This window comes from Magnolia sinica, chromosome 10, assembly GCF_029962835.1.
Source record: "Magnolia sinica isolate HGM2019 chromosome 10, MsV1, whole genome shotgun sequence".
Classification (NCBI taxonomy): Eukaryota; Viridiplantae; Streptophyta; class Magnoliopsida; order Magnoliales; family Magnoliaceae; genus Magnolia; species Magnolia sinica.
In genome coordinates, this window is record NC_080582.1 from 23,984,181 (window position 1) to 24,008,079 (window position 23,899).

Sequence of the window (23,899 nt, forward strand, 5' to 3'; positions counted from 1 at the left end):
AAACAGCCATGGCCCCAATCATCCTCATCCGCCTACAAAGCAACCGAACAGTGATCAAAAATTAGTCTCAAAAGGCCTCTCTGATGCACAAGAGGGTATTTCACTACCCGTTCCATCAAAAACAATAAAAGCAAACCAACTTTGATTTCACCACCCTACCCGGCCATTAGTCCAAGTATATTTCACATCCGTTAATGGTAAATCCACCATTTCATTTCTACAAATCCAGTTAGAAAAATCCTTCATGCTCTTGAGTAGTGCGACCCCCATTCGACTTCTCATACACAAATCTTACCACATTGAAGTTACCTCCAACACACCAAGGCAATCTACATTTCTCCCAACACGCATCCAACACAACCCAGAACTGAGGATGATGACTCGTATTATTTGGCCCATACACCGCTGAGAAAACCCAGCAAAACCAAAAGCCACATCTTTCAAAAGCACAAAAACATAGAACTGCCCACTCCACTAGTCCTCTCTAACCCATACCTTGGTATCCAATTCCCCATTATAACCCAGCTAATCACACAACATTAAGCACCACCCAATCTTTATCTCTGCACCCCAAATAGAATCAACTCACCTCTTATCTACCAACTTCATCTTTTTTTCTTGTAGAGAAACCAACTGAGCTTCATAGCACTTGTGGAGGTCCCTAATCTGGAGCCTTTTCAACAGGCAACCTAGCCCCCTCACATTCCAACTTTTCATTTTCATCGAATAACCTTTCTAAGACTTTTACCCTTGCCTTCGCCTTTAAGAAAATCCCCCACATCGTAATTGATGGTAGACATTAACCTGTCTAGTTCTCTTGTCCCCTTCGGAGATCTCTGAGTTTGCCTACGTTGTCCCCTGCAATCTCTCATGCCCCCTTTCCTCAACAAACTGAAAGAGAGCAATATAATCTTCTTCTCAATTGCCAAAACAAATCCCCATCATTCTCCCCACATGACCCAAAGCTTGCCCAATCCACTTCATACCCCGAGCCACTAAGACGTGGCCCACTTCTCCTACACCCAAAAGAACAATGTCACTGGGAGTTAACCTCTTGACATTCTAGGTCCCCACACCTTCATTGATAGATACTTGCAGTAGGGGAATCTCCAAAGCCTCTTGCATCAAATCACTGTCTCTTTGCGTGTAGATTTGTCGAAACCTTAACAACCGAGCCCTTATCATCATCATCACAAATCAGGGCCATCGCCACAAATCGATCAACCTTTTCAGCCTCAAAAGCCACTAATGTCAATCCACAAGCAACTTTGCCTTTGAAATTCTTAACAGGAACAAAGCCCCCCATTCAGAAATTTCCAAATGGAGGAGATGAGACAGAAATCACACTCTAGAAGAGTGGAGCCCAGTGCTACTTCCCACCCGTCGTTGTAAACACCTATCTGGTTCTCGAAGAGGTTCGAGGACACAAATAGTAAATAAAACCATCACACATTCCTCCACTTAAAAACCCACCCAAATGGAAAGAAAATCAATTTCTCAACACGAGCTTTTATCTACATGTGTCCCTGCTAAGATGACATCTCCCTCCACCTCATTGCCACACATCCTGCTCCCATTGCAAACTCCAACAGATGCTACCAACCCCATACATGTGTCAGTCATCTCTCCCCCACCTTTACCACCAACCACTACAGTTTCACCACGCATCACTCTCTCAGATGCCATCCCGCTGCCTACGCCCTACAGCGGAACCGAGGTAGCTAGCCCCCTCACATCTCCTCTGCAACAACCAGCTGGCAGAACACACATTGCTAAAACATCCCACTCTCTTGCACGAACCCCTTGTTGCCACGCCATCCTCTTCTCATTCAGAGCTCCAAAGGACCACCCGGCATGTGCTCCTCCTTCCTCAGAGACTTCCTTCAACCCCACTTCTACTCAAAAACTATGCTCCCAAAGCAGCCATTTTACTTTGATCTTTCATCCCTTTAGGACGAATCCTTCTACGCCCACATCTTGCTTCTTTCTTCCCCAATAGATATTGAAATTGTCTTTGGCACCAAAGCAATACGCCTAATGCAAATCCTAGCAAATCAAACCATTTCACACCTTTCAAAAGTCAAATCGATCACCGTCACTTCTCCGACGCATGAACCCACCTCCACAAAGACCTCCTGGATCTAGAACTTGAAAGGGAGATCTCAGATCTAGAACCATGATTGTTCCCAGCCGAAAGTCGACCACTTGTCCCACCTGCAAATATCTCAAACCATATCATCCCAGAAAAGATTGCAAGTGAACTCAACTTGTGTTAACAAGCCTCCCTCCTACTAACCAATATAGAGTGATGACAAGCTACCTCGTTCCCTTAGAGTTACCAAGGACCCAAAAAAGAATGATGCAATTTTACCTTTGTTGTCTTTTAAAACTCTAGCAACATTTAAATTCCTTGGATTTTCAATGGAGCTACCATTTGCATTTAATTTCCAACAACCAAGAGGGACCCTCTTGTCAATCTTCTTTGGGATTTAATTTTCTGTTGCAACTGACAGGCCCCCAATTTTTTTGAAGATCCGATGTTGACACTCCTTTAAACTCTTTCGAAATGAGAACCCAATCATGAGTATCATCTTGAACTTCTCCTATACCTGAAATATCCTAAAAAGTCTTCTCTTCTTTTTTCCCAAATGCCCTAACATAATCACATGGGAAGAATGACCACATATTTGCTGCTTTAAAGGAACCCACTGACCATAACCTCTCTAGGAACTACCCTATGTTTTCTTCTCTCTTCATCCTTCTAGCACGGTTAGTAGTTCTTGAATTGAAATCTAATTCTTTGAGTATGTGGAATTTCAATCTTTTCTTGCATATTTCTGTCATCCGTTTCTAATTTTCCTTATATGGTTTTATTTTTATTGTTTATACTATATGTTACACTTTCACATATACAAGTCAAATCCCATAAAGACTAACGAAGAGTTTGGAAACCAACCCAAGTCACACAACTCAGCTAGATAGCAAGTCAAGTCGGGTTTTCGTGTTTTCTTGCACTTGCACTAAAGCTTAAACTTTTGAATTGAACATAAATAAAAAATAAAAAATAAAATAAAATATAGTGTCCCCAGGGTTCTTCATACAAAAGTGAACTACAACTAATAGTCATTTGGAATTTGGATGCTCAACTGAACTGGATAGCAATAATCTGACTTAATACAGAAGAAACGAACAACATGAGGATTCCACAATTATTGTTCATGATGGTAACCAAACCCTTGATTGCAATTACATGCATATCAAGATGGACAGAAACAACAGAAATTGCAACTTGGGGGCTAATGGCTCCTAATGAATGGACTAGGAATACCCAAACTCTGGTCCTTTCATATTTATTCAACTGAATGATTGCAATTTGATTCAGAGATTTCAAATGTAGCATAAATGACACTCACAATATGTGGAATGTCCCTGCGAGCTGTCTTTTGAGCTTTTTTACCAAGATTAGCTAACCTCTGCAATTCTTCATTACTGAGACCTGCAGAAGTGAATGGGAGAGGTAAATGAACAAGGAAACAAAGAGTAAATCGAGTATACTGTGTCAAAATCCTCTCTAGGAAGAAAGGTAATTAGCTGCTCGTTTAGACAGCACTTATCAACAACATCAGACATCTTTGATATATGGACCTCATATCTAAATAAGGTCAAACAAGAGTCAAACAATAAAGTGTTTTCTACTCTCTTTTTTTTTTGTCAAAAACTGGGCCGAATCTAACTCTGCCTTAGTTTGAACTGTCTTTTTTTACACACGCACTCACACACCCACTCACTCACCACCATGGCTTTTCACCACAATGGGTACTTGAACCCATGACCTCGTGTTGAAACTCTTGTGAGTCTACCACTGAGGCATGAGCAGTGTTCGAGTTGTCGGTATCGCTACAAGTTTCGCTGGCCGGAGATAAAGATATAATATCGTTATCGCTGATAATATCGCTGATAATCGGAAATGCAGGGAAAAAGGGGGAAATATGGGGAAAATGATGGAATTTTTCAGTGAAGCTTCAGAACATGCCTAAATACACATATTTACATATTCAGGAATGAAAATTTTGCAAAAAGAATGCATTAAATTAGAAATTTTCATTTAATAGGGGCCAAAAAGTATGCGTTGTCGTAAGAAATCACTTAAATAGTAACCAAATTTAGTTTATATAATACAAATGCAGCTGGTATACAGTAATTAAGACATGTAAAAGTAAATGAACTCAAAGATGCCAAATCAAGGATGGATTAGATTATCCAATTAGTGTGGTATTTGATACTTTGGCTGTGTATGACGCTTGATACCTAACATTTGAAAATGGTACATGTGGCAAATTTTAACATAATCTAAATAGTGTTTTTGCTTCATCAAGATCTGTGCAACCTAATCAAGAGGTTGGATGGCAAGAAAAAAAAAAAAAACCATTACAATGGCCCTATGAAGTTTTTAATGGTGAGCATTTAATCGCCACTGTTTCCTTTAGTGTGGTCCACCTGAGATGCAGTCATGCAGATCTGTCTCATTTTAGACTCATGCCTTAAAATTATCTATCAAAATAAATGGACAACATTGATAAAATATTTATCATTATGATGGCCCCACATAACATTGACCCATCAATCCACGGATACAAACAAGTGACACGTGCGCACCCTATAAATCAGTACGCTTATCACTGCGTGGGGCCCATTGTGATTTATGTATTTTATCCACCCCATCCATCCATTTTACAAGATAATTTTAAGGCTTGATCCCAAAGATGAAGCATATCCAATGCTCTAATGGACCACACCACAGGAAACAATGTGAATTGAACATGCCTACCATTGAAAAATTATTAGGGGCCACAAAAGTTTTGGATCCATGTCATTCTTGTATCTTACTTTCATCCATCCCCGTGTGATCTTATGAACAACTTGGATGACAAATAAACACCACTGTGGGCCATGGCGCCTAGGAAGGTTTCAACGGTAAGAATCATTGTCCCCATTGCCTTGGCAGTGTGGTCCACCCTAGCTTTGGATCTACCTCATTTTTGGGTTCACTACCTAAAATGGTCTCGCTAATTGGATGGACGATGTGGATATAACACATACGTCATGGTGGGGTCCACAGAACTTGGTGACGTCCACACACCACTTATGTTAAAAGGAAGAGCGGATTGCGTACCGAGTAACTCAATAGGTTAAGCGTGCTGTGTAAACTTTGTGGGTCCACCATAATTTATGTATTTTATCCACTGCGTCCAACCATTTTAATAGATAAATTTTGGGCTTGAGCATAGAAATGAACTATATCCAAACCTCAAGTGGAACACATAATGAGAAATAGTGTGAATTGAACATCTACTGTTGAAAATTTCTTGGGGGCCACGGAAGTTTTGGATCAAGCTTGTATTTGTGTTTTCCCTTCATCCATGTCTGTGTGATCTCATGAACAGGTTGGATGACAAATAAACATCACTGTGGGCCCAAGAAATGTTTCGATGGTGGAAGTTATTATTCCAACTGTTTCCAATGGTATGGTCCACTTAATCTTTGGGTATGCTTAAATTTTGGTCTCAACCCCTAAAATAATATGAAAAAACGGATGGACGGCGTGGATGGACTAGATGCATTCACGGTGGGCCTACTAGAGTTTACTCTATACGGTTAGAGCGTATAACTCAGTACGCAATGTGCTTTCCACGTAAAAACTGGACGCGGATTAGATACTACCGTAGGGACACTCGCTACACGTCATCAAGTTCTGTGGACCCTACTAGGATGTACATGTTGTATCCACAACGTCCATTCATTTGGAGATATTATTTTAAGGCATTTCCTAGAGAATGAGGCAGATCCAAAGCTTTAGTGAACCCCACCACACAAAACTGCAGGAAGATTGATGTACACCATTGAAACCTTCATAGGGACCACCGTAACGTTTATTTTCCATCCAATCTGTTCATAATGTCACAAAGACATGAATGAAGAGGAAAAACAAATTTCATATTGATCCAAAACTTTTGTGACCCAAAAACGTGTTTTAATAGCAGACGTTCAATTTCCCACTGCTTTTTGCAGTGTGGTCCACTTGATAGTTAGATCTATCTTATTTTTCTTCTAACTCCTTACGACGAGCAAATGGATTAACGGTCTGGATATAACACATACCTCATCATCAGACCCACTTAACTTGCTAACGTAAATACAGCAGGTATACAGCTGGTGTAAGGTACACCAGCCAATCCACGTCCTCATATCAAGCCCGAAATAAGGAAAAAAAAAAAAGGAAAGAAAGAAAAAAAGAGGAAGAAAACCCTGAAATGTCGTTCGCGAGGGATTCTTGCCGAAGAAAGGGGGTTTTTGAGGGAGGGTTTCGAAACCCTATATTATTCCCAAATCGCGAGGAAATTCCTAAAATCGCTGATTTTTCGCCGAAATTTCAAGCTTCAAATGGAAAAGGGAAAGGGGATTTTGCGGTTTTTCTTACCTCTTTGCATTGTTCGAAGATCGACAGGAGGCATTCTTCGGAGCTGTGAGTTTCGATTAACCAGGTACGCTATCACTCTCACGCATTTACAAAAACAGCGAAATCAAAGCAAATTTTTTATTTTTTTCCCCTTATTTTTACCTATTTATCGAAAAAATGGGTTGTTGGCTGCGTGGTTGGTGGCTACGGTCGATATTCTCGGCGATAATCCAAAATTATCGACAATATCTCCGATTTTTCGCCGATAATAGGGAGAGAAACGAAAAATTGGGGTTTCGGTATCGCTAGACTAGTGACACCGATATTATCGCCGATAATATCGACATTTCATCGACAATTTGAACACTGGGCATGAGTAAGGACCCTGCTTTAGTTTGAACATAGTGCATGATTTACACTAACACTTGTAAGAAAGACTACTAGCTTTGGTTTAGGCTTAGCTTAGTATTTTCTAAACGAAGTAACATCATTTCTGTTGCATACGAATTGAATGGCGAGTATGAGAACTGTACGAGAAAGGGGAACTCGAGATTTCTTTGTATTTCTGTTCTCTCCTAACGTGTTTTTTTCTCTTCAGCAATAACAGATACCACATACACAAACAGATAGCACATGCACCTGCACACACATTCAGTCTAGGTAACAAGGAGGAGAAATTAATATTGTCATGTCCAACACCATGCCAGACATATGCAAGATACACGTCAAAAGATTCAAAACAGATATTAAGAGAGAGCCTCTTTACTTTTATTGTCGTTTTATATAGTTCGAATGTACTTCTAGACTCTAGTATGTAGATATGTTCCTGTACCATATGCATATATGACCTGAATCGTATATAATAATAAATCTTTCATGTCTATAGAAATGAGTTGGCTTTCAAGTTTTCTAGGTCCTGGATTTGGACGCAGAGTTATGTCTGACATCAACACACCAGTCCATACTATAGCACTCAAGGTTTTGTATTTGTCTCGTAAATCATATGATATTTGTTATGCATTCTAATATTGTGCAATGTTGTATAGTGGAAATATATTTTTCAAAAGCCATGACAAGTGAAATGTCTAATAGAATCATTTAACCAAGTGACGGACTAGAATGCATGACTGACAAGCTCTGCCAGCATACAAAGTCCAAAAGAATGGGCTCCTTAATTTCCCTGTTGAAGAATGCACCATCATCATCATCATCATCATCATCATCATATAGCCATGTCCCAGCTATTTGGGATTGACCAAAAAAAATCATATAGGAATTCTTGTTATTAGTCAGGCTTAGAACCAACTGGCAGATCACCCCTAGGCAAAGTTATGGTGTTTTAAATCTTTCCATTTATATTAAAAACAAAATAAAAATAAAAATAAAAAGTGTATAGGTTTTATAGATCATGTTAAACTCCTTGTAGTTTGGTGCATCAACATGTATTATTCTGAAAGCAATAGCGGTAGTTGACAATGAAACTTGAAATAAACACATATCCATGTTGGACATGGACACAAACACGAGGTTTCCAACACAGAGGCATACAACAATTGAAAAATGTCTTGTCAGATACATTTGGAAATAGCTTGGGTAGCTTTGGAGATGCTCTTGCATAGCATGCAGTATCTAGGTTGCAACCAGCCGAATGGTGGATGAATTTCGAAGAGAGTACGAAGGCTCTCCAAAAAATTGCAGTAAAAGTTTTGAGCCAGACAACATCTTCATATAACTGCGAAAGGAACTAGAGTTGTTTTGCACTTATTCCTTCAAAGAATAGGAATAGATTGCAGACTAGGACGTTGGATAGACTTGTCTTCATGCACTATAACATAAGGCTAAGAATGCGACGACATCATAGGAGCATTACAAGCATCAATGGCACAGACTACTGTCCAATAAACTTGGACAATATTTATGATGAGGAGGACCCGCTTCTACCTTGATTGAAAACAAGGAAAATGCAAATTGAAGAGGATAGTAAAGAATTGGAACTTGATGACCCACTAATACGCGCAGCGCAACAAGAGTCTTGCAGCTGCATTGGACCCACAAAGAGGGGCAGCTATCATGCAAAGTACGGCTCAAGATCAACGGAAAAGTACGAGCAGTAATAGGCTAATAGCAGCCCGACCGTGCCGGATGATGGTGATGACGCCCCTGCCCCTGGTGCTGGCACTTCTGGTGTTGCTCAGCACACCATACAGTCGTCTACAGATCGCAAGGCCAGTGAACATCGACAAGGTAGTACACGAGGTCGAACTTATGAGTGTACTGAGTCACGATACAGCCAGCAGGAGGAAGGTAGGTCTAGTGGTGCACCGGGTCCAGGAGGTCTGGAACATTACCAGGCACATGGTCCTGGGCATTATGATGGATATTCTTATGGCCAATTGGATTATGATGGTTATACTTATATTGAGCCTGTTCCATCACATTCATGTTGGAGTAGTCCTCCCAATCCATATCCATATGATTATAGATATACAGATCCAAATCCAAGTTACTCATCACAGACACTCTCAATCTCGAGATTCTCAATCTCAACAGCCTGAGTACAGGCACCAGTATGGCTATTCGATAGGCATTGGTGGATATCCTTACTCGGAGTCGAAGTCTTTGCCTAATCAGGATCAGTCATCATCGAGTTTCGTTGACCTAGTATTTCCTTCTGGCACTGGATATTATAGATATGCAGCACCTCCACCTATTGGACAGCCACAGCCTGATGACGACGATGAAGACAATGTGGAGGTCAAGCAACCACCAAAAAACAAATTTTCATTTTGGTGGTGACTTGTGAATTTTATTATGGTAATTATAAGTATTGAAGCAGTACTATTATTATATACCCGTTAGTCCATTACTCACACATTCACTAAGCAAGCACACACTTAACACTGCCGAACTTGTATTTAAAATAACTCCCCTAACAACCAATCAAGTAATCCTTAATCAAGTTGCAGGGGAGTATATCAGACACTACTAATTTTTTTTAATATTCTTTATTTAAGGATGACGAGTCAGAAGACAGGAATCACGGCCACAGGAATGCAGGATAGGAAGAGAAGTCTCTGACAACATGTTGAAAAATGAAGACTTTAAAATAGAATGAATATTGTAATTTATGCAAGTCTGGACTCTAGTTTAGACTCTAAAGACCTCAGTCCTAAGTCTTCACTCCTCCTCAGGTATGTTAATAACTTAATATAGAATAAATTATGAAAAATAATTGCAAACACTTACACATGTAAGATATTTTGATATTACATTCATTCTAATATATCTATTATTGATATTAGATAGTTAGAAAATTAAATATATGACTTTTGCAGTCAAATCCAGGTTGTCTGGTTCATAAATTCATCAGACAGTCCGATACAATTTCTCACCAAAGAGTGGACCGTTACACCACCATAAACATGTTCCAAATTATAAATGAATACATATTTGGAATATTTAGAATATTCCGGATTTAATGGATATTTTTTCATAATTTTTTAACCTCAAAAAAAAAAATAATAATAATAATAATTACACCGTTACGAGACCCGTATCGGCTGTTAACGGTGGGCACCGTTATGCCCACCGATACCGCAACGAAACACTTTGCATAAAGCACAGCTGGTCTTATAGCCATCATTTAAAATTTGTCTTTCAGTTTGAGCGGTTCACGACAATCAGATAAAACTCCAAAAGCACATTACATTTCTTCCACCCCGCTAGAATTCTATGGGCAACATCCTTCTCAAACCCTCCACTCTCATGAATTATCGACGCAAGCTATCATAATGGTCATTTTGGGATACTTCTTGGTCAACAATCTTTACTAATTCCTCGTTCCCAGTCCTACTGTTAGTAAAATTGCACCCATATGCTCTGTTTCAATCGAACTAATTTTAATCCTTTATATTCAAAAGGACCCCTCCATAAATCTAGCTTTGTGTTTACGCCCTCCCACGTCTTGTCAATCAAAACTATGTTATCTACAAACAACATACACCATGGGATCTCTTCTTGCAAATGTCTCATTAGCTAGTCCATAACCAATGCGAGAAGGTGCAAGCTCAATGTTGGTGCAAGTATACAGTAATTGGGAACTCACTTGTCTCTCCACTAGTGGTCTTCACATTCTAACCGCTCCCTCATACATAATATATCCTCTTGAAACTCCTTTCTTTCCCAACACCCACCAGATTAACTCTCTATGGGACCCTATTGCATGCTTTCTCTAAGACAATAAAGACCACGTGGAGATTCTTCCTCCTCTCCCTATATTTTTTCATCAATTGTCTAAGTAGGAAAATACCTCTAGTGATAGACCTCCCAGGCATGAAACCAAACTGCTTTCTGATACATTCATCTCATGCCTTAGTCATTACTCAATCACTCTCTCCAAGTTTCATAGTATGGTTGACAAGTTTAATCCCATGGTGACTAGTATAGCTCTATTGTCTCCTTTGTTCTTAAAAATAAATACCACATTACTTTTTTTCCATTCTTCTGGCATTTTCTTCCATCTAACAATCTTGTTGAACAATTTCATCAACCAAAACAACTCAATATCGTATAAACACTTCCAAACCTCCATTCGTACACCATCTAATCCAACCGTAGAAGGGCCTTTCCTATTTTCATCTTTCTAAAAGCTTCTTTCACTTCAGATATCTTAATCCAAAGAAAGTATCTATGGACTCTAACATCATTCGAGTTTATGGTTCCTTCTATCCCTATGCTTTCAAAGTCATTGTCATTTAACAAATTCTGAAAATAGTTTCTCCACCTTCCATTGATATTATTATCCTTGACCGGTACCCTCTATTCATCGCTCTTACTTCATCTAACCTGATCTAGTTCCCTACTCTTCCTCTCTCTCATTTTTCCAAGTTTGAAGACATCTTTCTCACATTATCGTGTCCCCAATCTATTGTAAAGATTATCATAAGCCTTATGCTTAGCCTCACTACTTTCGTAACAAGCTTTTTGACAATTCTATATTGTTCAACATTTTCTTCGTTTCAAGCCCCTTGTCATGCTTTGAAACATGACCATTTCTCATTAATAGCTTTGTGTACATCATCATTCCACCACCAAGTTCCCTTATATGATTGGTTTTTCCCTCCGGATACTCCTAAAACATCTTTTGCCACTTTCCTAATGCACTTAGCCATCTTATTCCACATAACATTTGCTTAGTCCTTGACATTCCACTTTGCTTCAACCATCAATTTATTTCTAAATAATATTGTTTTCTCTCCTTCTAAATTCCACCATCAAATTTTTAGACGCCTATTAATTTCATTCTCTTTCTTCCATCTCTTAATGTAAACATCCATAACCATTAACCTATGTTGCACAGTAAAACTCTCTCTAGGTATCACCTTGCAGTCCTTACATATTGATCATCCTATCATCCTAAGCACAAAGAAATCTATTTGGCTTGCATATGAGCCACTTTTTATAAGTTATTAAATGTACATCTCTCTTTTCAAAGTATGTGTTTGTCAGAACTAGATAGTATGCCATAGCAAAATCAAGGAGAGCTTCCCCCAATTTCATTTTTTCTCCCAAAACCATATCCTCCATGTACCCTCTCATATCCTATACTTTCTTTTCCTAAATGATCATTAAAGTCTCCTCCTACAAATATTTTTTGATAAATAGTCTCCTACAAATATCCTCTCCATTCGAAATTTCTTGCATTATTCCATCCATATCCTCCCAGAATTGTCTCCTCATTCTATCCGCTAACCCTATCTGTGGTGCATATGCATTGATAGCATTAACTATCTCCTCTCCTAACAAAAGTTCTATAAATAAAAGCATATCGCTTGCTCTCTTAACATCTTCAACTTTATCCTTCAAATCTTTATCTACCGATATCCCTAACCCATTTCTATTATTACCAAAGCTTATATCCATCACTTTCTCTAACTTTGGCCCCTTTCCAATTGGTCTCCTGAACACAGACTATGTTAGCTCTCATTGTTTCATCGTATCTACTAACCTCATGCTCTTGATTGCCAATGTTCCTATATTCCATGTGACAAAACGAATACTATTCTCCTAGACTAACTTCTTTACCCACACGCGTCCAGAATGCCTCAAGATCCCTTGCCTACTTCCCACCACAAATGGGCACTGTTGTGGCATGTCCCTTCCGAGAGATGCCCTAGCCAACCCTTGCCCATTTCTCACTGCACCTAGGTTCTGATGCAGCTTGTCGCTTAGAGCGAATACCCTAGCATGAGTTTGGAATGTCGTATTGTTCATAATAAACTAATTGCTTTTGAAAGTTAAAATTCCCAAATCACTAATTTCGGAAGCTCAGAACTTCAAGGACATTCTTCGCCATATGAAATTGTCTCTATGCTAAAGGTAAATCTATCAAAAAGCAGCACAATTGGTCTAAATATTGATAGCATGGTGAGAGACGATATTGTTCAAGAGGTGGTATTTGGCATTGCGATTTTTCCAATAAAGCACCAAGGGATTTTCTCACTGAATGGGAAGACCTGCTACAAAAGGTTGGGACTATTTGATCAAGAGGTGTATATGCAGCTAATTGGAAGACTAAGTTGATTTCTCTATAGGTTAGAATCACACTGATCAAAGCAATTCTTACTAATGTACATTTATATCTTGTCTCCTTACTAAATTGCCACTCCAAAGTTATAACCGAGCTTGAATTTATTTAGAAGAAGTTTTTTGTGGAGTAACAGCAAGGAATCGCACAAAGATCACTTGGTTACATGGAAACATGTTTGCAAGCCGATTAGAATTGGCAGGCTTGGGATCAAATGTATGAGCCAGTTAAATGCAACACATTTCCAAAGAAATTGGTGGGGGGGGGTGGGGTTGCGGGTGCTGGGGTTGGTGTTGGTGTTGAGGATAGGATTCGGTTCTAGGAAGATCAATGGTGATGTGACTTACCTCTTTGTAGGAAATTTGAGCAATTGTATGCAATAGCAATTCACAGGGGCACAACAGTTAACAACTTCTACCACGAAAGCGGAGGGAAGATTATTTGAAGTCCCATCTTGCGATGTAATCTCAGAATGATGAAATCCTAATGCTTGCCTCAATTGTTAGACATGCTGCAGGAGGTTTATATTCCTCGTTCAGGTGCCCATAGACGTATATGGGACCTCGAAGAGGACCAAGGTGTGCCATAATGGCTGTTACGTAACAGTAATGGTGGCAGCCATTACATGTTATGGGGTCATAACGGCCATAACGGTCATTACAGGAAAAATGACCCATAACAGTTGTTACGGGACTGATACAGGTTTTTTATAAAATAAAAAATAAAAATTAAGAGAGAGAAAGAGAGAAGAAGAAGAAGACCATATCGGCCGTTACGGAATACCATGAAGATGACATATGCTTTTTGGTGTGATCCTTCTCTGTAGCTCATCTGATTAGCCTAGACATAATTTGATATCACATCCAAGATTTTGGTTCATGACTGCACCTTTGAAGGTTAATGTATTTTGTTTGACAGCATGTTTGGATAAAATGTTAACATTTGACCATCTTACAAAGAGAAGCTTTTCTCTACTCAACAGATGTTTCATGTGTTGTAATTCAGAAGAATCAGTGCATCACTTGTTCCTGAATTGCACATACAAGTGGGCAGTATAGTCCACTATATTTGCTAAATTCGGCATTGTTTGGGTGATTCCAGGTTTGTTGAAGAGTGTTTTGAAGGCTGGTGGGCTGGTTCAATGGGTCCCATTGGCCAGTTCCTTACGAAGTTAGCAATTCGGGCGACTCCATGGTGTTTGTGGTTGAAAAGAAACAGGAGTTTCCAAGAGTAAATCAAGTCAAGTGAATGCAACTGTCACGAAAATATCCAGTCTAATTGTGGAGTGGGGAAAGGCAGATAAAAAGATGAAAGGCGTGACCATGCTCCCTGGGGAATACAGGCCCAGAGGGTGTAGGCGCCATCATTAGGAATGATCCGGGAGATGCATTGATTGAATGCTCACCCCCCTAATGGCGTGTGTAACTCCCATTACACGGAGGCAGCAGCCCTTCTTCAGGGGGTCAGAACCTTTCTCTGGTAATAATTGAAGGTGATCCAAGCAGCACGATCAGGTGGGTCAAATCTGGCCACTAGCCAATTGGATGGAGATGCTGGATTCATGCGATGTGCCATTCTAAAATAAGCATCACAAAGCAAATTTAGAATCGGGCAGTTAGGGAAAAGAGGGAGTTGTCAGAGATTCTCTCCTTGTAGTTAATAAGAGAAAGGATATAAGCTGTTTGTTTTCCATGGCATGTTCAGGATGATATTCCTCCTGTAATTTGTCGTTGTTTGTTTTCTTTCCTTCTTCTAATAAATTTGAGCCATTCATCAAAAAAATAAAAAATAAAAAAAGTTGGCATTACACTTGCACAAACATCAAGGAGAATATTCAGCACACAGTCAGGGCAATCACTAGATATTATTTGAAATAAAATATTGGTTACTTGGCACTATACATACAACAAAATATAGTAATTCTAAGCATAGTTCTATGAGAGGATGGGAATGGACAAGATACCAATGCAAGGAACACCGTCTAAAATAGCAATTGTTGCTGGAACTGCCCCATTCTCCTTTATGATCGACTCAACTTCTTTTGCAGTCTCCAGATTTTGAGGATAGGGCATGCCTAAATGTAAATAGAAACTTGATATGAAACATTGAACTGACATCTGTGCAACATGAATGTGAAATACAGTAATTTGGAGGGGGGAAAAAACATGCACACACTAGTTGTAAGATATGCATGTTTCCATCCTTGCATTTAGAACATGTCAATGGCACAAATATAAAACTCAAATTGTCTAAAATGGAAAGGAGACCATAAGCATGTAGAGATATAAAATCAACTTGTTCCTTCAAAATCTCATCGCCATCATCTAAGCTTATCCCAACTAATTGGGGTCAGCTACTCGAATTCTGTTCTGCCATTCCACTCTATCCAGAACATATCCTCACTCAAATCAAAGGTTCTCTTTGTTTATGAGAAATCCACGGTGTGGAAATGGATACGTGTAACAATTACCTTTTCCAGTACTGTATACCTATGGATTCAAAAAAGAGAGGGCAGTTTGCTTCACAAGCAGAAATCCCGAATTCAAGTCATAACGATCACCTTGAATCTTGCAACAGCTCAGATAAGCCTAGTGATTACTTCGAGGAACCAACTTTTTTCTATGCAATCTAAACAGCAAAAGAAGTAAAATTAAGGGAAATGTTCTCTTTTCCTGTGGATTCCACCTATCCAATGAGAATCTAAAAGATGGGGAAACAGAGAACGTGGACTTTGATCAGTTCATGAATGAAAAATTGATTTCAACTCCTATTTAAATCTGATTTCAGAAGTCTTGAATCTAGTGGTGTAACCTACAAGGGGGTTCTTGTCAAACACATCATACACAACTTCACATGGAAATGATGGATATTTTTAAAGTACATGTTTTTTTTTTTTTTTTTAAAAGCCAACAAACTGAAAATGCATTGAACGAAAAGAGAGCGGATACAAGAAATGAAAAGAAAGAAAAAGCAAAAAAACAGAAAAAAGAAGGGCCCAACTGCTGAGATAGCAGAAGACACCTAAGCACCTAAAAAGCTAAAATCCACATCTTTCAAAATCTTTACATTGGCAGCCCATTCAATCACCAAATGTTTAGCCATAGACCCGACAGACTTAACAGAAGAAGAAGAATTGTTGAAGCATCTATCGTTCCTTTCTTCCCAAACAGCCCACCAAATGGCGAGGATGGCCATACGCCATATGATTGTCTTCGACTTCCCGAGCTTAAGACCATTCCAAGCGACCAGCGAATCAGTGAAGAACACCAATTGACCGAGAAACATTGGCAAAAATCTATGAAAATGGAGGAGGTGAACGAACAATGAACCAACAAATGATTCACCGATTCCGCCTGGCGCATACAACATAAACAAATATTGACAATCTGCATGCCTCTCTGGGCCAGGTTATCAATGGTAAGAATTCTATTGCGGCCCACCAACCACCCAAAACAAATGTATTTAGGGGGGGGCCTGAAACTTCCAAATAAATGGAGTGGCATCACATTGATCCTGCATAGCTGGGTAAATGAAGGAATAAAGGGACTTGATAGAGAAAGAGGCAGTTTTCTCCAACGGCCACGCGATGCTGTCAGGCAAGGAGGGAGTAATCGAAGAAAGAGAAATGTATTCCAACATATTCATGTACTCTATAGCTTCGCTGTCAGAGAGATTTCGAGTACATCTAATATCCCATACTGTGTTCGCTGACGTAGAGTAGCAACATCTGTTAATACAAATTCCTCTGTCTGGAGAGAGGCGATAAATTAGGGGGAATAGAAGACGGAGGGGTTTTTCGCCTATCCAAATATCTTTCCAAAATCGAATAGAGGAACCGTTGCCCAACACGTAGGTACTATTTTCAATGACCGGTTGTTTGACTTAAGAATTCCTTGCCAAATATGAGAGGCCTTATAAAACGAAGATTCCCTAGGCCACCATCCTCCCTGAGATGAACCATATTTCCCTTTAACTATCAAGACCCATAGAGCTTCCTTTTCAGCTGCAAATCTCCAAACCCATTTCCCCAACAGCGCCGAATTCATGAGATTGAGATTCTTGACGTTAGCCCCACCCTCCCTGAATACTTTACAAACTTCTTTCCACTCAAGCAAATGAAACTTCTTCTGATTTTCCTTCCCAAACCACAGGAAGTCTCTACTAATCTTGTCCATACGCCTGAGGACCGGCCCTGGACATCTGAATAGCGTCATGAAATAGAGGGGGAGGCTGGAGAGCGCTGATTTGATCAATGTCAGACGACCGCCCAAGGATAGGTACTTGCACTTCCAAGAGGCCAGATATTTCTAAAATTTTGTAATGACCCTGTCCCACATACACTTCGGCGGAGCTCCCACAGATAGGGGCAAACCAACAAAGAATGTTGGAAATGACTCAACTCGGCACCCAAGAGAATCGGCAAATTTCTGGATAGAGGGCAGAGGGACATTAATACCAAGCAACTTCGACTTACTCATGTTGATCCTAAGACCCGAGACGGCTTCAAAACAATGCAAAGTAGTGAGGAGGTTATCGATTTTATCATGAGAGGCCTCAGAGAATATAAGAGTGTCATCCGCGAACTGAATGTGAGTAAGAGGATCCGCCAAGCCCAACATCGCTATGCCGTGAAGAATATTATGCTCCTGACCTTTCTTCAGCATTTGGGACAAAGCTTCGCCAACGATTAGAAATAGGAAAGGGGAGAGAGAATCACCCTACCTCAGACCTCTTGAGCTTTTGAAGAAACCTTTAGGAGACCCGTTCAGGATGATGGAAAAATGAGCCGACCCAATACACGCAGCAATCCATTGTCTCCATTTGACCCCGAAACCCATCCGAGGTAACATGTACAGAAGAAAATCCCTATCGATATGATCGTAGGCCTTGGCAATATCCAGCTTACAGAATATACCTTGAGTCTTGGACCTGTGACATGAGTGGAGGACTTTGTTAGCAATAAGAGCTCCATCCGTGATCTGTCTCCCTTTAATGAAGGCATTCTGATTAGGCGAAATGAGAGTTCCGATAACTTTGGAGAGCCGAATAGATAAGACTTTTGCAAGGATTTTATAAGGACTGCCAATCAGACTGATTGGTCTATACTCGGAAAAAGATGAAGTGCCCGCCACCTTCGGAATAAGAGAGATGAAAGTGGCACCCAGACCATTCGATAATCTGCCTCTAAAATAGAATTTGTGAAAGAAATGAAGAACATCCTGACGAACAGTATCCCAGAACTGTTGATAGAAGCAAATCGGAAACCCATCAAGACCCGGGGACTTGTCCCCACCCAGCGCATCTACGGTTGCCTTGACCTCTTCTTCAGTAAACTGGGACTCCAACAGGAGCGCTTCTCCTTCGTCCAATCTGTTGAATTCAATATTATCAAGGCCTGGACGAACCCAATTATCAGACGACAGTAGGGCAGAGAAGTAGGAGATGGCAAGCTCCTCGATCTCCTTCTTATCCTCTATTATGTTCCCGTTTTCAGAGATGCTGAAAATGACCTTAGACCACGCATGCATATTGGCCATGTTGTGGAAGAACTTAGTACTTTTATCCCCCTCCGCAATCCATTTAACTCTAGATTTAATCCTTCAGGAAGCTTCGTCTTCCAGAGCTTTATTCGAGAGGATCTGAATGATGGAAATTCGCCTAGATAAGAGTTTTTTTGACATCGGGACTCCCTCAAAATCGACGTCCATTTTCTGAAGCTCGGAAAGAAGCGCATCAATTTTTGCCTCCCGCTTGACAGCTTCTTCCTGACGCCATTCCTTAAGCTTGAATTTAAGAAGACGGAGTTTGCCGAGAAGCTTGTGGCCCGTGAAGCCCTCCACCTGGAAAGACGCCCACCAGTTGATAATCTTCTGCCGAATGCCATCTATCTTAAGCCAAGAAGAGTTGAACCAAAATGCTTTCAGACCCCAATTGTCTTCTTCCACACTGAGAAGAATAGGGCAATGATCAGACGTGGTGCGCGGAAGAGCTATTTGTTTCGCTGTCGGGAAGGTCTCAATCCAATCAGGAGAGACAAGGAATCTATCCAGCCTAGACTAAATAGGAGCCGCACGACCATTTGTCCACGTGAATCTAGCACCCATAAGCGGCAAATCAATCAGTTGTTCGCTCTGGATCCATTCGGAGAATCAATTCATAGCAGAGGAAGGACTTCTTCTTCTAGAATGGTCCTCTGCAAATCGAGTGACATTGAAATCGCCAACCACACAAGATGGCCCTGAAAAGAGACGTCTGGCCTGAGTTAACTCGCCCAAAAGAGAGGCCTAAGAGAATTGTTGTTAGGCCCGTAAATAACCGAAACAAGGAATTGAACAGAAGATATCTTATCTTGGAAAACAACCGATAACGAAAATGAGCCGCTGAAAGAAGATATGAGGGCCCATTTGGACACTTTCCAAGCGATAAGGATTCCACCTGAGCTTCCCACCGCATCCACAGATAACCATTTAGCATCAATAGCCCTCCACAGGGTAGACAGCAAACTGTCCGAAAAAGAAGGAACCTTAGTCTCCCGAAGACAGACTACATCGGGATCTTTCTACTTAAAGAAGCTTTGATTAGGCTTCTTTTATGTTTGGACCCCACCCCCCTGACATTCCAAGAGACGATCTTCATTGGCTCACTACACTTCCCCAGTTGCCCTGTCTCCTAGATTTGACCATCGAAGCTAAGATAAATCCTGGACTGGCTTCAAGTCATTGAAGCTCACGGGAACTTGACCTCTTAACCAACTGCTTTCCTGGAGTTCTACACTTCGCAATAGGTCTACCTCTATTTTCTATGCACTAGAACAGAGCAATGTAATCCTCCAATCTATCTCCAAAAGACAGACCGAGGGACCGCCCCACCTTGCCTATGGCTTCTCTTATCCAACGTTTCTTCTGGATCTTAGCTAGCAGATCTGATCGAGACGATTCCTCAGTGGATTGGTTGATCTGGGACTCAAATATCATCTGCAAAGGTTCTGCCATGAGGATGTCGGAAGACTGATTATCTTGAAAAGGCGTAATCGGGCCCATCTCCAGCGCGTCGATCGGGGGAATGTAAGAGCTCGAGGGGGATAAAGGAGAGGAGGATTGAGAGAGGTAATCTGAAAGACTGCAATTGGAAAGAGGAAGATCAGCCAAATCGACCTGAGGGTCAGACTCCACAGATTGGAGAGAAGAAAACAAAGGATTGAGAGTAAGAGGCGATGAGATCGCAAGAGGAAGAGAAGAGGATAAGGGAATGACGGGAGAGTGGACGGGGAGAGAGAGATTTGAGAGATTCGGATCCGGACCCGACCCGGATCCACTTTCCCGAAGGCGCGAAGCGAGAGGGGAAGCTCAGATCTCTGCCACCTGTCGAGCATCTGATCACGTTATCCCCTCAAAGCCCTTGGGCTGTGCCACGCGTCCAAATTTACGTGACGAGGAAGGAGAGAGATATGGGCCCTTTAATGCGTCTGACTGAGATTTCTGACGAGAGTGGCTATTACTCAACTGCGTCTGGATAAAAGGGGGACTCGCTGATTTATCTCCCGGATAATCGGCAGTTTGCGTATCCGACTGCCCGATCGTAGCTGCAAGCGGGCCACGCGTCAAGGGCTCCGACACCATCATCAAAGCGCTTGAGAGACGAGGGGGGGATTGTATAGACGAGGGCAGCCGAGACAGCTGAGGGGCTCCACGTGGCTCGTTTGAAGCAAGGTTTTGATCGATTCATCTGCTAGCGGTGTCAGGCTTTCGAACCAAAACTCTGTTGGAGCATGGTTAGTGTACACCTTCTTCCACATGAGACTGTTTCAGCGACAGCTCCGGCGTAGGATCTTCCCTTACCCGCCAAAGATCGCCCCACCGAGGAAACGGGTCATCTGGAGCTTCCATAATGACCGGGAACTCAAGAGTCCAATTGTCAACAACCACCTTCACTAACGATGGTGAGGCAACGCCCTTCTTCCGTCTAACTCTGACTCTGATAACCCCGATCTCCTCCCCAAGTTTTGTCTTCGCATCCAATTCAAGGAAAGAGCCAAGATAAGCGGCAACAGCGATAAAAAACTCGTCGTACCATAATTCCAGCGGAATACCCCATACCTGATACCAAACATTCTCCTTACCAAAAATCGAAAATTCCTCCCATCTCATAACTCTGGCAACCAGCCCTCCCGAACGAAGATGACCAGCCATAAGCAACATTTCAGGATTAACCCCTGGGCAGACCTTGAGCCATAATTCATTGTATCCCAGCGGTTTAATCTTATAATTTCCGAGGCGGAACCCCGTAGTTTCTGATATCCAATCCCTCACCTGAGAGAGGGAGGCGCCTTCTTTACAAACAATGATCAACGAGTCTTTGAGATCATCCTGAGCCTTACGAAAATTCACCATATTTACCGTAATGGGAACACCCATCCTCACAAAGAAAGGGTCAGAAGCAGGGATAGAGCACGGAGGAGTCGGGGGTGTATCGGGTGTATCGGGTAGAATATAGGGACTATCATGGTGTTGATGTTGTTGAAGAAGGACCTCCTTGAAAGAGGGGGCTTCCGACACAGAAGGGGGGGGAGGAGGAGGGGGAGGGGGAGGAGGAGGAAGATGTGGGGGAGGTGGAGGAAGGCCGGACTTGGGTCTATAGACCTTATGGACTGAGGAGGGAGGCTTGAGAGACAAATAAAAACCTGCGTTTAGACATTAATCAAAAGGATTTCTAGACAACCATATCAATATGCATGCTAGTGGCACCAACGCACAACAATAATCATGACACCGGCACCTACTATAAATAGGACAAGTTTTTATCCGTACCATGATGCAATGATTTTTTGGAATTTGCTTCAAAAAGACATTATGGACTTTGTAATGCATGGGCATTTTCACACCGGGCTCGAGTGGGGTGGCATGTGGGAAGCAGGGGCACAATTGTGGTGAGTGGCCCATGTGAGGCGGGTGGCTCATGTGAGGCGAGACCCATGTGAAGTGGGGCCCACGAGGGGGGTTCAGTCGAGGGCCTGACCTGGGCTATGAGATTAAGGGATTGATTTGCCACGCTCTATCAGTTCGAGCTTTTAGAGCAAGTGGTTAGTTGTCCTACGTCACTTTGTTTTATAATTTCATGAGCGAAGCAAGCTCAGCGTCAACATTGGGGCATCTTTCATTGCTCTCATTCCTAAGCTACTAGAAGGAGCAAAGCAACTCAAAGATTTTCATCCTATCGCCTCATAGGTGGTCCGTACAAGATTCTCACTAAAACTTTAGCCCTTCGCCTCAGGAATGTTCTTTCCAACATCATTGCCAATAACCAAGGGGCTCTTGTTATGGGGAGACAAATCTTAGACATGGCCCTTATCGCTCACGAATGCATAAACTCAAGACACAGGGAGAAAAAAGCGGCTTGGTGTGCAAACTTTACTTGGAAAAGGCCTATGACGACGTTGGCTAGGAATTTCTAGACTATTTACTAGACCGGGTGGGTTGGGGCCAAAAATGGAGTTTGATGAGGGCCTGCATGCAATCAGTACACTTCTCGATCCTTGTCAACGGATTGCTAAAAGGTTTCTTTCGAGCTTCTAAGGGCTTGCTACAAGGTGATCCCTTATCACCATACCTCTTAGTGGGGGAGGCTCTCAGCAAGATGCTAACTAAGGGGGAGGAGAACGGTATAGTCTGCGGATTCAGAGCCTCACACAACGGCCCTCTTATCAACCACTTGTAGTACACAAATGACACCATTTTGTTATGTGATGCCGATGAGAATGTCGTGGATAATCTTCACAAAAGTATAGTATGTTTTGAAGCAGTTTCTAGCCTTAAAATTAATGTGGTGAAAAGTGAGATGTTGGAGATTCATGTCTCCGTTGAGGACTTGGATCCTTCTGCTAAGGTGTTTGGGTGCAACCTGCTATTTGAAGGAGAAGCAAGAATCAAAGACTTGGGGTTTATGAACATTGCGCTTCTTAAGAAATGGTTATGGAGGTTCGGCATGGAACCGAGAAGTCTTTGGAGGGAGATCATTAAGGGGGCTGGTTTGTGAAGCACTCGTCTTTATATAGGGCCTTCAGCATATGTAAAGCAATTGCTTCGATTGAATACCTCTTTAGAAGAGGGATCTCCTTCTCTCTTGGCAAGTGGGATAGGGTTCGTTTTTTGAAGGACAAATGGTGCAGTGATAGGACGTTGCTAGAGGTGCTTCCCACTTTGGCCACCATTTCTATGGACCGTCATATTCTAGCATCGTGGTGCTTCTCTATTTGTGGCGAATCTATTGTTCGTTGTCATCCTTGTCGGAGGAACTTATCCAACAAGGAAGCAATGCAGTATTTGGCCCTGTTAGATTAGCTTAAGCATGTTGTGCCTTCCACGCAGTCAAAGGATTCTATGATTTAGAAAGAACATCACTCGGGAACTTTCTCACTTAATATATTTTCATTTAGTAACAAATACTAACTTTGTAAAAGATTTGTGCTCGTAAGCATTCTTTAATATATCCCTCAGTTTTCCATCGACAATCCTTTAATGTATTAGTTGAAAAGAATGGTGTAGAGTGAATTAAAAGATATAACAAATGTTATGATAAGTCCATTGATTTTTCTCACACAATATCTTTTCATTTAGTAACAAATACAGCAAGAGCAAGGAATAACAAAATTTCTTCCATAATGGTGGACTAGAAAAGGTTGGAAGACAAATCACAGTTTGTGAAGCCATTGTGAGCTTGTATGAGAAGTTCCTTTCAAAGGATCATTGGGCTCGGCCATGGTTAGAAAACCTCCAATTCGATAGCCGATTGGAAAAAAAAAAAAAATCTATCTTCCTGGAGAAACAGGTGACCTAATCTAAAATTAAGAAGATAGTGGA

The 23,899-nt window shown here is 41.3% G+C and overlaps 1 protein-coding gene across 9 annotated transcripts in view; it reads right to left on the reverse strand.

Annotated features, from left to right (window-relative positions):
• The window catches only part of LOC131258196 (pseudouridine-5'-phosphate glycosidase), a 64,682-nt gene that overhangs the window by 35,343 nt on the left and 5,440 nt on the right, over positions 1-23,899 (reverse strand). For all 9 annotated transcript variants that reach the window (XR_009177960.1, XR_009177962.1, XR_009177961.1 and 6 more), the window contains exons 3-4: positions 15,007-15,117; positions 3,414-3,496 (exon numbers count right to left, since the gene is read on the reverse strand). Coding sequence is in view for 6 of the 9 variants with exons in the window: in XM_058259321.1 (XP_058115304.1) it covers positions 3,414-3,496; positions 15,007-15,117 (194 nt within the window). In the remaining 3 variants the exon portion in view is untranslated. The remainder of the gene's footprint in view (positions 1-3,413; positions 3,497-15,006; positions 15,118-23,899) is intronic.